Source organism: Ictalurus punctatus, chromosome 24 (genome assembly GCF_001660625.3).
Source record: "Ictalurus punctatus breed USDA103 chromosome 24, Coco_2.0, whole genome shotgun sequence".
Classification (NCBI taxonomy): Eukaryota; Metazoa; Chordata; class Actinopteri; order Siluriformes; family Ictaluridae; genus Ictalurus; species Ictalurus punctatus.
Window position 1 is genome coordinate 10,759,107 of NC_030439.2, and position 13,410 is coordinate 10,772,516.

Genomic DNA, 13,410 nt, shown 5'->3' on the forward strand with positions numbered 1-13,410 from the left:
AGTTGTATAAATTAGAGAAATGTAAGTTGCGCTGGATACGGGTGTCTGCCAAATGCCATCAATGTAAATCGTCCAGTGTAGACACTCTACAACCAATCCATGAACCATCTATAGACTGTTAACAGACAGACTGTCAACTAATTCTAAATAATATGGACTTACTGTTGTACAGTATGGCATTTATTTTTCTCACAGCGTAAGCAGACATGCTTTGTTGGACCTCTCTCGATCCTGAGAACCCACAGTGCTGTCCTGATTCAGGCAAATGCAAACACATCTATGGGCTGTGTGCTTGATAGTGCAGCACTAAACCATTGCGTCAGCCTTGTTTCATTGTGCTTGGTCTCTGTCCACCCCTTCCCTTGCCTCAAGGGGCTATATCCAGTCCAGAGGCTTTTTAAGGGGTGAGATCACTGTGTGCAGGATTCCCTCAGTCTCTGTCCAGGTTAGGACATGTTACACACACATACACCCACACCCATCCCCACAGGTCCTTTGGATATCCATACTGGTTGTTGTAGGGACTGTAGCTCGAGATGTGGAATGTAATGAAGCCTTTTTTTTTTCATCCAAGTAGGATTGATGATAAGCTTCATGCGTCATCTGTGTATTGAAAGTGTCAAATGGAGCCAAGCAGAAAGGTGTTAATGGCTTTTGTTAAAAGCAAATGTAATGTCTGTTTGTTATCAGTTATGGGAACATCACTATAGTGAGGAGATCCGTGCTCAAATCGAGGTGGAGGAGGGGTGAAATGTGACCGCTTGATAATTACTCTGGAAAAACACACAGCTGAATGTTTAATGATGTCTAGTGACAGTGATATAGATGCTCACAATACGTCACTGAAAACAAATATGTAAGCGCGTGCAGGAGATGAAAGACTCGGAGATCTCAGAGAAAGAACTCTACAAAGAACATAATGTGTTGCTGATGGATACAATGTTAAAATTGTTGTAGAAAGTGTTAACATTTATTTATGAAGCTTTTAAGGCCTAGTGTTTAAGCACTGAAAAACTGGTTTTGAATGCACTTTATGTGTAGAATAATATATTACACAGGTTAAATATATGGAACAATCATTTTATCATTGCCCCAAAGTCTGTAAGCGGATGTTTTGGCTTAGTGGTTAACTGTTTCATGCAAAAACTATTTTAATTCAATTCAATTCAATTTTTACAATGGACAATTTTTACAATCAAATTTTTACAGTGGACATTGTCTCAAAGCAGCTTTACAGAAACATATAAACATGGGATCCGGATTTTAAATGTGTGAATTTATCTCAATTGAGCAAGCCGGTGGTGACGGAAAAACTCCCCAAGATGTTATTTAAAACTATCACTTATATTAAAAAGTAAATGGATTGTATACGAATGTATAGTAATGTATAGGAATACCATGAGTAAAAAAGGATTCAACTTTATACCTTTAGTGTGTTTATAAAAAGATTTATGTCATTTAGGTCTAAATATTTCATGTTGATAGTTATATTGTATTTAATTTTGGATTTTGTGTAGACAGTCCAAGAATAGTATATACTCTTGAGAGCAACCGAGATAATAATGATTTATACTAAATTACAGTAATGGTCTCAAGTGATTTACATCTTATTCTTGCCTAAATATCAGCCTAAATGGACTGTCTATAAGTGTGGACACTATACATTAAAGGCTTACGGTTAGGTGCAATCAAATCCCAGGACTGCTGGAGGACCACCACTTCTGACTTATCATTCAGTCATTTATCTTAAAGCCTATTACTCAGTACCTACTAAATACATTTTCAGTAACTACAGCGAAACTAATAGGAAAGGCATATAGTTACAAGAAGGAGCAATGTGAGAAAAATAGGAAAACAAGCTACAAAAAATAACCCAATGAGGCTGAAAGATAGAGAGAAAAGAATTGTTCCTTTTAAGTATAAAAAGTGTACCCTGTTTGCTTTCTTTCTGTCTTTCTTGGAGTTTTACAATAACACAGACTTATTTGAAAGTTGGAGTGATAGACATGTATGTTTGCTGTGTAGGCTTTGGATTGCACCTCCAGCACATCATGATCATCTCATGTGTCTCACTCTGTGTGTGGGGCTTTTGTTATGTAACTGTCAGTAATGAATACACCTGATGACACATCCACTCTTACTATTTACTTCACCTGACCTCTCTTAGTTTGCTTCTTTCTGCCACTTGCCTGGCAAATCAACTTGACTGTTGTCTGTAAGTGCTATGACTCACTCCACAATTACTCAGGAAGCCATTAAGTCTTCTTTTTACTATAAACCTCTAGTGGAAACTAGGAGTCAGGGCTCGTGCACACCTCTTTTAATGTCAACAGTGGGAAAAACTGAGTGGGTAATCCTTTTGTAGTCAGATTTTATGTGGCTTTAATCTATCAGCTGAATGCTGGCCTGGTGTTTGAGGTACAGCGACTGTAAGCTGTGATGTTAGTCCGGTGAGACAGAGGAGGTAACAGTGTGAACGGACTGGAATAGTTCAGCATTGCAGGGGATAATCACAGTGATGTGGAACATGTGTTACACCAAGCTGACAAGGTCACAGGCTCAGTGACCTCAGACAGGGTCATGCTGGATACACCCATAATTATTTGACACACACACACACACACACACACACACACACACACACACACACACACACACACACACACACACACACACACACACTTAAACACACACACACACACTTTTAGACCAGGCCACCAGACCAGACCCTTGTGACCAACAATAACAGAGATCACCACAGAGACAATAAACTCCCTTCCTGTTGTCATAGCAGCCAGTGTGTTACCTCAAAACCACCCTCCATCACACACTTACTTTTTTTTTTCTCTTCCATTTATTTTAGTCTCGGGAACGTCCTGCTACTCTGCTATCTCAGTCATCTGAAACACAGTGACTGTTAATGAAATGGGCACAGGGCCAGAGGTCTGTGGATAAGACAGAGCAGCACTGTCATGGCCTTGAAAAATGTGCAATGAACTATTTATTCAATGTTTCATTTAGGGCCATAGCAACAGAATTGTAGACAAACTTTTATAACTTGCATATAAAAAGTGACATTCGATGGTGATTCCAACATACCAACTTATAGACAAAGTAATGACATTTAACAAAAGAATGGTCTGTACCGTAGTGTGCTGGTTGAGCATCTAACAGAAGCAGAACAGACAGTCTGTAGCAAGTCTACTACCATGAGCTAATAGTGCATCAGTGGGGAAAAATACAGGTTTTTTGATTTCCAAACATTTATTTTTTAAATAAACATATGATACACAGAACTTTTTAACATGCTGGTAAAGAAAGGATCTATAAGGACCTATAAACTGATTTCCTTATAAACACTGGGCAAAACTGTACTTAATAGAATAGATGACTTTTTGAAAGGCAGGTGTTGGTCACCTCAAATAATGTTTTCAATTTTTTTTACATTCACAAACAGTACATTCTTTTCACTCACTTTATATTCACTTTCTCCTGTCATTGCACCTGACCAGCTGTGTGGTTAAATCATACTGAATGCTGAATGCCTTGCCATTAATGGACGTATCAATGACGTATCATATCACATTAACCTTGAGACTCCCCTACCTGCGCTGCTCATAGCGCAGACCTAGTCATGCCAAGAATGGAGACAGGACCCAATAGACACAAAGGATTAAAAAAAAATAATAATCATGCTACTGGCATCAAGCCAGAAGAATGCAAACTTGCATTCAGGAATCTTACTTATCAGTTCCTGCTTCTTTTAGCGAGTCACAAATGTCAATGGTCATGAATACCACAGCGAGGAGCAATAAAACTAGCTGAAAAACAAACCATTATCTCAGAACCTCTGAAGGAAGGCATGGAGAGGTGCATGCTGGCACCAGGTGAGTGCTCTGAGAGCCTGCCAGTCTCTGAACCTGCTGGAATGCAGCTGGATGGAATTTCGTTTCGGTTCCAGCTGTGTTTCGACCCACATTCCAGCACGGCAGATTTCCAGCCCATTTAACACAGTAGCGGATTTGAGGGCGAGAAAACATCTAATTTACTTAAATGTTGTATGAGGATTTCTGCCTAGTTTGATGCTCCAGAAAGCAGAAAGCATTCTGTGATTTTAGATATCTCTGCCAAGCTGTGTGTGTGTCTCAACCAGAAGAGGGCAGTGTGAAACAAAGCACTCCATCAGTCGAGTCCAACTATGCCAGGAAGACAGAAACTACTTGTTCACAGCTTATTTTCCTCACTTGCTCTCCATGGACCATCTCTTCCTGGCACTAAACTTACACTGGCTCAGGCTGTGTTCAGGTATTTTAATAGCCTTCTGGATAACAGGATTAAAGTAGTAGAGTAGTGAGCTAGGGTTAGAGTAGATATGGGTGAAAATTTTGCTATGGTTCGAAAAGTCATTCATCCACTTATATCATTGCGACAGGATAACTAGCTAGTCTGGTTAAATAATAGATTCATTATCTGTCATAACCAACAGAAGTGCTGCTTTTTATGCATTTACAAAAGAATGATAACTGTGACTTCTCCATTCCACCTCAGACTGCTGTTCCTGCGAGTGTCTAAACTCTATAATTGTATAAAGCAATGATTTACACCTCACACCTCCAGGATTGGGGGTTCAATTACCGCCGTGGCCCTGTGTGTGCAGAGTTTCCTCCGGGTACTCTAGTTTCCTCCCCCAGTCCAAAGACATGCATGGAAGGCTGATTGGCATGTCCAAAGTGTCTGTGTATGTGTATGTGACTGTGCCCTCCGATGTATTGGCACCCCACCTTGGTATACCCCTCCTTGTGCCCGATGCTCCCTGAGATAGTCTCCAGGTTCCACGTGACCCTGAAGGATAAGCGGTATAGAAAATGGATGGATGGATGGATGGAGCCCTTTTAAATTTTCATTTTCATTTTTTCATCAGCTCCCTCAACAATTATGCATAGTCTTTAGAGGTGTAATAAAAAAAGTCCCATAAAACACACACAGCATACACTCCCGGGTGAAATTTAGATATCTGGCTGCATTTTAAAGCCAGCAGTTAGCCTTCATAACGTAGATCCAGAAGGTATTCTAAGTAAAGCACCGTGCACCCCTCAGGGCATTATATCTTTGTCATGCAATATCCACTTCTTCAGATCACAAGCCAACTAAAATACCAACGTGCATTTTCCAGGCAGGAAAGAAATCAATAGTGGGGAGAGAATTTAATGAAGCAGGCCCACAGTGGAGCAATGATAGGACTGAAGAAGGCTGGCCTTCTGGATATAATGTATTGTAAACTCAGAAATGGGCAGCATTTAGGTTGCATTTATGTTACAAGCCTGATTGCTTCTTTCTCATTTTCCTTCTCAGATCCAAATGTTCTGTGTTTCAAGACCAATATCTGTCTTTAGTGCAAATAAACCCCTGCTCTGAAATGACCCACAGGCTTTCAGTTTCTTAATCAATAATGTCACGTGCACGTCCATGTATCAGTGTGAGACACTCCATCACTGCAGTAGTGATAAAATCAACTAATCATCAGCACAAGCCTTTTCTAAGATTGTTCACTTTGGAAAGACTAAGAGCCTATTTGGTATTACTGGAACATCTTGTGAGTTTGGTGGTGAGGGTTTTTTTCTTTTTGTGTGTGGAAGAGTATCCAGAAGTCATATGTGCAGGTGCCATAAATTGTTAAATAAAAAAGAAACAAAAAAACAAAAAACACAATCTGATCCTATTGAATAAGGTCACATAGCCATGGCTTTAATCGTACAATATAAACATCAGAATCTAGAAGAGGTTTATTGGTAAAGTAAAATTTTTGAAAATGTATTTTCAAGGAATTTGACTTGACAATGAATCTGGCATTTGATCCATTAATGCTGACTGAAACTAAAACAATAGACATGAAATACAAGAAATAAAAAGCTAGGAAAAGTGCAAATAAAGATCAGTATATACAATTGCACCACATGTACAGGACAATCAGGTGTAAATATTATGAAGGTCACATCAGTACAGAGATTTGCAGAATTACAGATAGTTTGGGATATACAGTGTAATTGCACTTAGCTGTAAGAGGCAGTATTTCAATAGCGTTCACTGTGTGAGTTGGTGTTAAGCATTAGTTACAACATGGAAGAATTTTTACCTGGATTTAAATAAGACATTGGCTTACAATGGCCGACATCTAAAAGCTATCTATTCAATAAATTGCTGTCAGAGTACATGTGTGCTAATACAACTCATTTCCACATATTTATTTATCTAATGTCTATTTAAGAAAGTTACCCTGTCGGAAATGTTATTTAAGCTATATTTGTACTGATATCTGAGGTTCAAGTGTAACAAAAAATTGCGTGCTAGATAAAGAATTGGAAGGACAGTAGTGTATTTGATCAGAGTGTTAGTGAGAAGTGTTACGTGTACCAATAAAGTGCAGAAGTAATATCCTGTGCTAAATGAATTGATATTACTGATGTTCAGAATGTCACACTGACTTTTCCAGCCAAATTCATCCACCTTTTTGAAATTATGTACACAGTGCCATGCATAAGTGTTCACCCCCGAACTTTCCCACATTTTGTAGTGTAACAACCCAGAACTAGGTTGCTTCTCTGACTAATGTCCTCCTTACCCAGTCACTGAATTTTGATGTTCTCGAAAAAACTCTGGGGCCTTCCAGGAAGAGACGTATGTATATTGAGACATGTGACACTTTAATCGCTCGCACGTCGAATTCTTTCAATTATGTTACATCAAATGGCAAATGGTTTTGAACAAAAATAATTTAGGGGTTTCACAGCAACCGATTACTTATTTATGCAAAACAAACTTTATATTTATTTGTAAATAATTTAGCAGATATATAGATTTGTCCTTACTTCAATATCATGGGCTGTTTCGTGCTTATTCTTGAATCATAGAATCCTAAATAAGTGCATTTCCATTCCATAACATTACAGAATTTGGAAAAGTTCAAAACATCGTATGGCTGTCTCAGTCTCAAATATGGTACAAGGTCTTCACCATGCTGTGTATATATTGGATTAGTAGGCACAATAGAATTAGTAATATTAAATCACATATCAATTTACTGTCAAGGATAATATCATTATGCCCACATTACTGCAACATTAACTGCTCTTTATTTAAAATACTGTATGCACCATTTGGATCGGTATAGTTTTTCCATTCAGGTGGAATGTGTTGAGAAGAGGTGCATGTGGACATGTTCATTTGTTAAAGGACTATTTCCTCAGGTAACATTTTATTACAATTGGTGGCCGTGCACTACTGATTAAAAAAAGACCACAGACAGCTGACAGATCTGGGATGTTCATGTGAAACAGCACCACATAAAAGCATTGGCTAACAATATGCTGAAAAGCATATTAGATTACCTGACCACAGAAACGGATATGGAGAGAGAGAGAGAGAGAGAGAGAGAGAGAGAGAGAGAGAGAGAGAGAGAGAGAGAGAGAGAGAGAGAGAGAGAGATGGGGGGGGGGGGGGGTTAATAAAGATAGATTAAAGAAATACAAGAACCAAAAAAAAAAAAACAACAATGTTCTAGTGAACAGAGAATAAATGGATATAAGCTGAGAGGGACAGGAACATGCTGGAGTTATAACAGATAAGATCAGGCACAGATAAGCTTAGTCATAACAAAATGATAGGACAGAGGATCATCCTTGAACACATGTGATTACTCTGATCTTTCTCTAAATTCTGGTTAAGCTAGACTGAAAGAAGTGTGCTGTGTGTGTGCTTGTTATCAGGGGTGGGTAGGGCCAGAAAGGGCTGGATACAATCCCTCCTTCCTCACTAGAGTGATCCGTAACTGATCACCACTGAAAGGAGCGCATTCTAAACAAGGAAGAGAGGGTGGTGTTCACACACACCATGCACACAAGCAGCCTGGATTGCTGGCACTGCACACAGTGTGACCATACTGTCCTGCATCTGCAGCTGGAGTAGAGAGTCATCAGGAACAGAAATGAGGAACTAAATGAGTAGGAGGCTCCAGATGTGGCTGATGTTCTGTACACTTTGGGAATCTAGTACTCTTGGGAGACTTCAGTACTGTCATGGGGAATCCCATCAGCAAAAAGAAGGCAAAGGCCAATTTTATCACCAACCACCACCCAAGTAAAGTTAAGGCTTTCTGGAATATAGGACATGTGGACAAGTTAAAACCAGGTAGGAACAAACTGGAAAGTGTTTGTTTTGGGGCATATTATTGACTTCTTATCTTCCGTTATCAGAGGTAACATGTATTTTTGGTTAAGATAAGATAAGATAAGGTAACGTAACGTAAGGCTACCAGTTTTGTCCAAAATGAAGTCTGATCCCAATCTTAAACTCCACACAGAGACCCCCTTTTAATTCATAACCAAATTATTTTAAAACATAACAAATACATCCAGAAATGAAACTCAGGGACCTTAATGGAATACAAGGAATATTGAAAAACTAAAAGTCTCATCACATGATGGTACATCAAATGATCAAACTACTATTACTCCTTATAACAATAATAATAACTGAATGTCACTTTCACCACATTGTTGGCATCCATGAAAGCAGGGGGGGGCTCACCCAATGCCAATCTGACCTAAAATTAGTCTAAAACGAGTCATGGCTGTTGTTAATGCTTTAGAAACCTAAAGTAGTCAGGTTTTAATGCTACTATACAATATGCAGAGGCTCCTAGACTTTTGTGCACACTATCTGCAACGTATGCTGTTTTTCATTTGCTTACACGTTCTTAGTCAGCTCTACAAAGGTAAGGCAACATCAGCAGTACCACACATGTATTCTAAGGCATCACGATGCATGAGATTAAACTACTCGATAGTCTAATCATGAATTCTGTTATTATTCCTATGCGAGTCAGTCTGGGACACGTGTGGGTGTGTTTTTCTTTAAACCCGCCCAGTGTCCATCGCTTAGACTATCTTTCCTATAGCTCAATAAAAGCCAATAAACAGGTTCATGCTTAGCAGAACTTTCAGGCTACTCACACTATTGTGTTGCTATCAAAGGCCCTGTTTGTTCTCTTTAGCTATGTCACTTAATTAGGCTTATTTACAAGGTGGTTTGTGTGTAAGACACTAGGTCTACTATTTTGAATCTCGAGAGATGACAGCTGAGAGCCTCCTCTAAACAGAAAATCAAATTAAAAAAAAAAAGAGCAAATAGCAAAATCACATGACCAGCACTCCAGTTTATACATACAAAAACACTTTTTATTACTGTCTTTTTATTATGTTTTGTTTTTAAGAATGCTTTGAAGCATGTGTGAGAATATTCCAAGCCTCAGCTGTAACTTTTTACAATCACAATTCCTAAAAAATTGGGACACTGTGTTAAATGTAAATAAAAACAGAATGCAATGATTTGAAAACCTCATAAACCCATATGTTATTCACAGTAGAACATAGAAAACATATCAAATGTTTAAACTGAGTAATTGTACCATTTTATAGAAATAAATAGGGTCATTTTGAATTTGAAAGCCTCAACACGTCTCAAAACGTCTCTGCCTCTAAGATACTCTTTATATACCCAATCATGTTACTGACCAATTGCTAATTAACCTAATTAGTTGCAAAATGTTACTCCAGCTGTTTATTTTTAGTAATACTTACTTTTCCAGCCTTTTGTTGCCCCGTACCAACTTTTTTGATACGTGTTGCGGCCATCAAATTCAAAATGACCTTATTTCTTTCTTAAAATGGTACATTTCCTCGGTTTAAACATTTGATGTTTTCTGTGTTCTGTTGGAAATAACATATGGGTTTATGAGATATGGAAATCATTGCATTCTGTTTTTATTGACATTTAACACAGCGTCCCAACTTTTTTGGAATTGGGGTTATAGCTTTATTCTTTCATATACTTTACTTTCTAAAAGAACTCACTGTTTTTACAGAACATGCCACAACAATGATGTTTTGTACTAAATATCTCATTATGAGAAAACAAGTAGTAATGCATTACGGTCTGCTTCAATGCTTAGAGATAACTGTGGGTAAAGAGCAGTGTGTGGAAACTCATGGGGTGTTTCCTGTGTTTGCACCACTCAGTTTCCATCCTATGTACTGCTTATTTAAGGGAAAAGTCTGACCTTTCAACTACACTCAACAAAACACTATTTATTAGGCTTGCAATAATAATAATAAGCTCTATTTAATGCCAGGGGCTGTAGGGTATAGATGTGTCCCCTGTGTGTCTTTGAGCTCTGCATAGTTTATCCTCATTCAGAGAGAGGTCTGACACCTCACACATGGCTGGACACATCACACAGCAGAAGGTCATGTCAATATGTACATCCTCGGGTTCTTGCTGTCCATACTTCAGAAAACAGAACATGTAAAATGGTTTAATTGCTTGTAATGACATCACATTCTACATGGTTAAGCGAATGATTGGCCTTTATTAGAGGTTGAATAAGTGTTAACCTGTTCCAAGGTCATGACTGGTCTGCTGACATTTTATCATTATTTATGGATTTATTTAACATTAATGCATCATGAAATTAAGAAATTAACTAACAATAAGTAATTATAGAAAAAATAATGCTAGTATTTATTCATATTTGATTATCTGAAATAACTAATATTTATGTTACCATACAGAATTTTACCATAATGCATTAATTATCTGACTTATAATTAATTCATTGACTGCTTTTCTGTATTTCACAGACCAGACATTAATATGTCCTTAGCCATGGATGAAATAAACATTAAATGATTATGATGTATTTATTTAGTTACTAATTAAACAAAAATAAAACATGTCTTAAATACCTTGTTAACACTTATAGTGTATTAATGCTGATTTATTCGTTTAACTAAAGACTTAATGTAAACCTTTTCCTATTATCTCTGACTCATCCTTATACTCAGTATGCAGAGTGAGGAGACCTTGAATGCATATGGGGGAGGATTATACTGCCTTTTACCAGGAAGCCCGACTGAAATATGAGGACACAAAGCAGATGGATTTATTTGTCTTTTTTTCTTTCTTTTTTTTTTTGGCTAGGATAAAGATGATGTGCCAGCGCTGAAATAAGCCATTATAAAAGATCATCATTGAGATTAAATATTATCTTATACAAATGACTTCTAATTGAAAACTGACTTATATGTAACACATCTCTACATTTGCTTGAACATGCCAAGGAAAGCAATTTAAGTCTTTACTGAACAGTGTATGTGGCACATGCACATCTGAAACAGTTCTGAGTAAACCATTAAGGCAAGAAACTAGTTCTTATTGCTCAGTCCTTAAGTGCTATTGCTTATAAAAGCAAGTCCTTATTGCAAGGTTTTATAGGTGATATGGGCACCCATATGCATTACCATAGTGGGACACCACAAGGGATGTTTCCAAGCACTTAAAGTACGTTAAGCTATGGCATGTTTTAAAAGCCAATCTTAAGTAAAGGCACCTTCTTTCATTGATTTATTTCATTACAAATGCAGTGTTCAGTATACCCAAAATACTGCCAGAGTTACAACGCTTGACAAACTGAGAAAGAGAGAGCGAGAGAGACTGAGAGAGACTTTCTGATTAGAGACCAATCTGATTAAATACCAGGGTCAGCGTGCATGTGTGTGGTCCACTTTACGGCATTCCTCCCAATCCAAATTCAGGAATTTCACTTGCTGAAAATCCTCCTGAAAATCTCTCTGGTTAGCACTATAATATTCAGTGTTTAATATTTCACTAAGTATTAAAACCCCTGTAACGACATCTTCTCTCCAAGTGTGCAGTCATAAGATTTAGTGTGACTCCAACTGAGAACCTGCTGTTTGTAATTATTCTGACCTTATTTATCTCCAGTCTAAAAGCATATGACTAGAACAACAAATGTCAAAACACGATGCAATGTTCTACTGAGGTCTTAATCTCACTCTTTCATGGACCTATTCTTCAAAATGTCTTATTAAACATGTTTAATACTGTTAAATGTCTGGCACAAATGGCCAGTCAGACACTGACTGTGAGAAATGCTCACTGAGCAACCAGCTGGATGGAAGCCTACACTTAGCCATGGAAATGCACTCAAGACACAGAAAGCCTGCTAGTTAATGCGTTTTACAATTGACGATCCCTTTTAATGAATGTTTAAGATCACCACTTCCCCACACAGATGAAAAAACATTTGGTATTTTCCCACCTGTGATAAACCCACCCTTAGAAAACTAGGATCCTCACAATAAGTCACTGAAGTTAGGTTTTAACAGGATATAACTAATGAACCAAATAAAGAAGGCTAATATATAACAAAGGAGTCAAAGAGGCTTATTCATTCAAGCATCTTAATGAACTTTATTCTACAATACAAAAAAAGAAAAACATGCCCAACTTACTGCAGCTCTAAAAGATAGCAAGAAAACTTATAATTGGCAGATTATAATTAGCATTTGATTTTCAGACAGCCCTCTTCACATGTTTTCACCTCTTCACTTCTTACAACCTCTTTCATTTTGTGAGTTAACTTCCTGGATGCCTGAGGACAGTGGATAGCTCAGGGTGAACAAGTGTCCTCGCTTTCTACTGGATGTGTTCACAAAGTGCAGACATGCTGCAAAGTTGTAAGATAAACAATGATCATTATGGGGTGTAGAGAAAACATGACTCATTTTTGTCTGGTAACTTTGCGTTTAGGAGCGACAGACATTTGTTCCTTTTCACACCCTGTCCATTTCTTGTGCTGCTTGGTAAGGAGACTGGCCTTGACCTGGACCTATTCAATACAATAGCATGTTTTTGTTAACATTTTTCCAGATAAGGTTCATGGCTGTTAATGATAGCATTTTTAATCTCTCTCTTGTGTCCTTATGTATTAACTTGAATAAAGACAGAGTTTGCAGTGTGTGAGATACTTTAATACCCTGGTTAGTCAGCGCAAATACAGAAGATTAAGAATTGAGCATAGAGGAGGGAGAAGGTGCAGGCCAGTGCTGGGACAGATATTTATTATCCACTATTAAAAAAGTCAGGTTATATTCTGTAAAAGCAGTTTAGGAGCTCATCCATGGATGATTGCTGAAAAAGAAAGACAATACATAATAATTGCCTTCATTTTAAACAAGTGCCAAACTGACCACTGAATACAAAACATTTATTACAGCAAAGGGGGTGGGGTGGGGCATGGACAGTCCTCTATCTTATTAATTTCAGGCATTTTTGAATTATTCCTAAATGTTCATAAAAACACACTAAAAGTGATTTTACTCTGAAAATGCCAATATATTTTTAATAAACTGTCATGCTTTTTTCTGCTTCTTGATTTCAAAGTATTTTCAGAACTCTATGTATTTTAATTGAGACTACTCACTAGTCATTAATATTCATAGACCCCCAGTATTGCAGTATATTACACAGATATATTAGCCAATCTTATAAATC

The 13,410-nt window shown here is 37.6% G+C and overlaps 1 protein-coding gene and 1 long non-coding RNA gene across 8 annotated transcripts in view; one reads left to right on the plus strand and one right to left on the minus strand.

Annotated features, from left to right (window-relative positions):
• LOC108256892 (uncharacterized) overlaps positions 1-13,410 on the minus strand; it is a 47,746-nt gene that overhangs the window by 13,824 nt on the left and 20,512 nt on the right. The gene's annotated exons all lie outside the window — the stretch shown is intronic.
• kiaa1522 (KIAA1522 ortholog) overlaps positions 1-13,410 on the plus strand; it is a 41,086-nt gene that overhangs the window by 2,821 nt on the left and 24,855 nt on the right. The window contains exon 1 of one of the 5 annotated variants that reach the window (XM_017455156.3): positions 7,508-8,184. The exons of the other annotated variants lie outside the window; for them this stretch is intronic. Coding sequence (XP_017310645.1) covers positions 8,073-8,184 — 112 coding nt within the window. The 5' untranslated portion in view covers positions 7,508-8,072. Of the gene's footprint in view, positions 1-7,507; positions 8,185-13,410 lie in introns of those variants that run through there. 5 annotated transcript variants of the gene reach the window in all.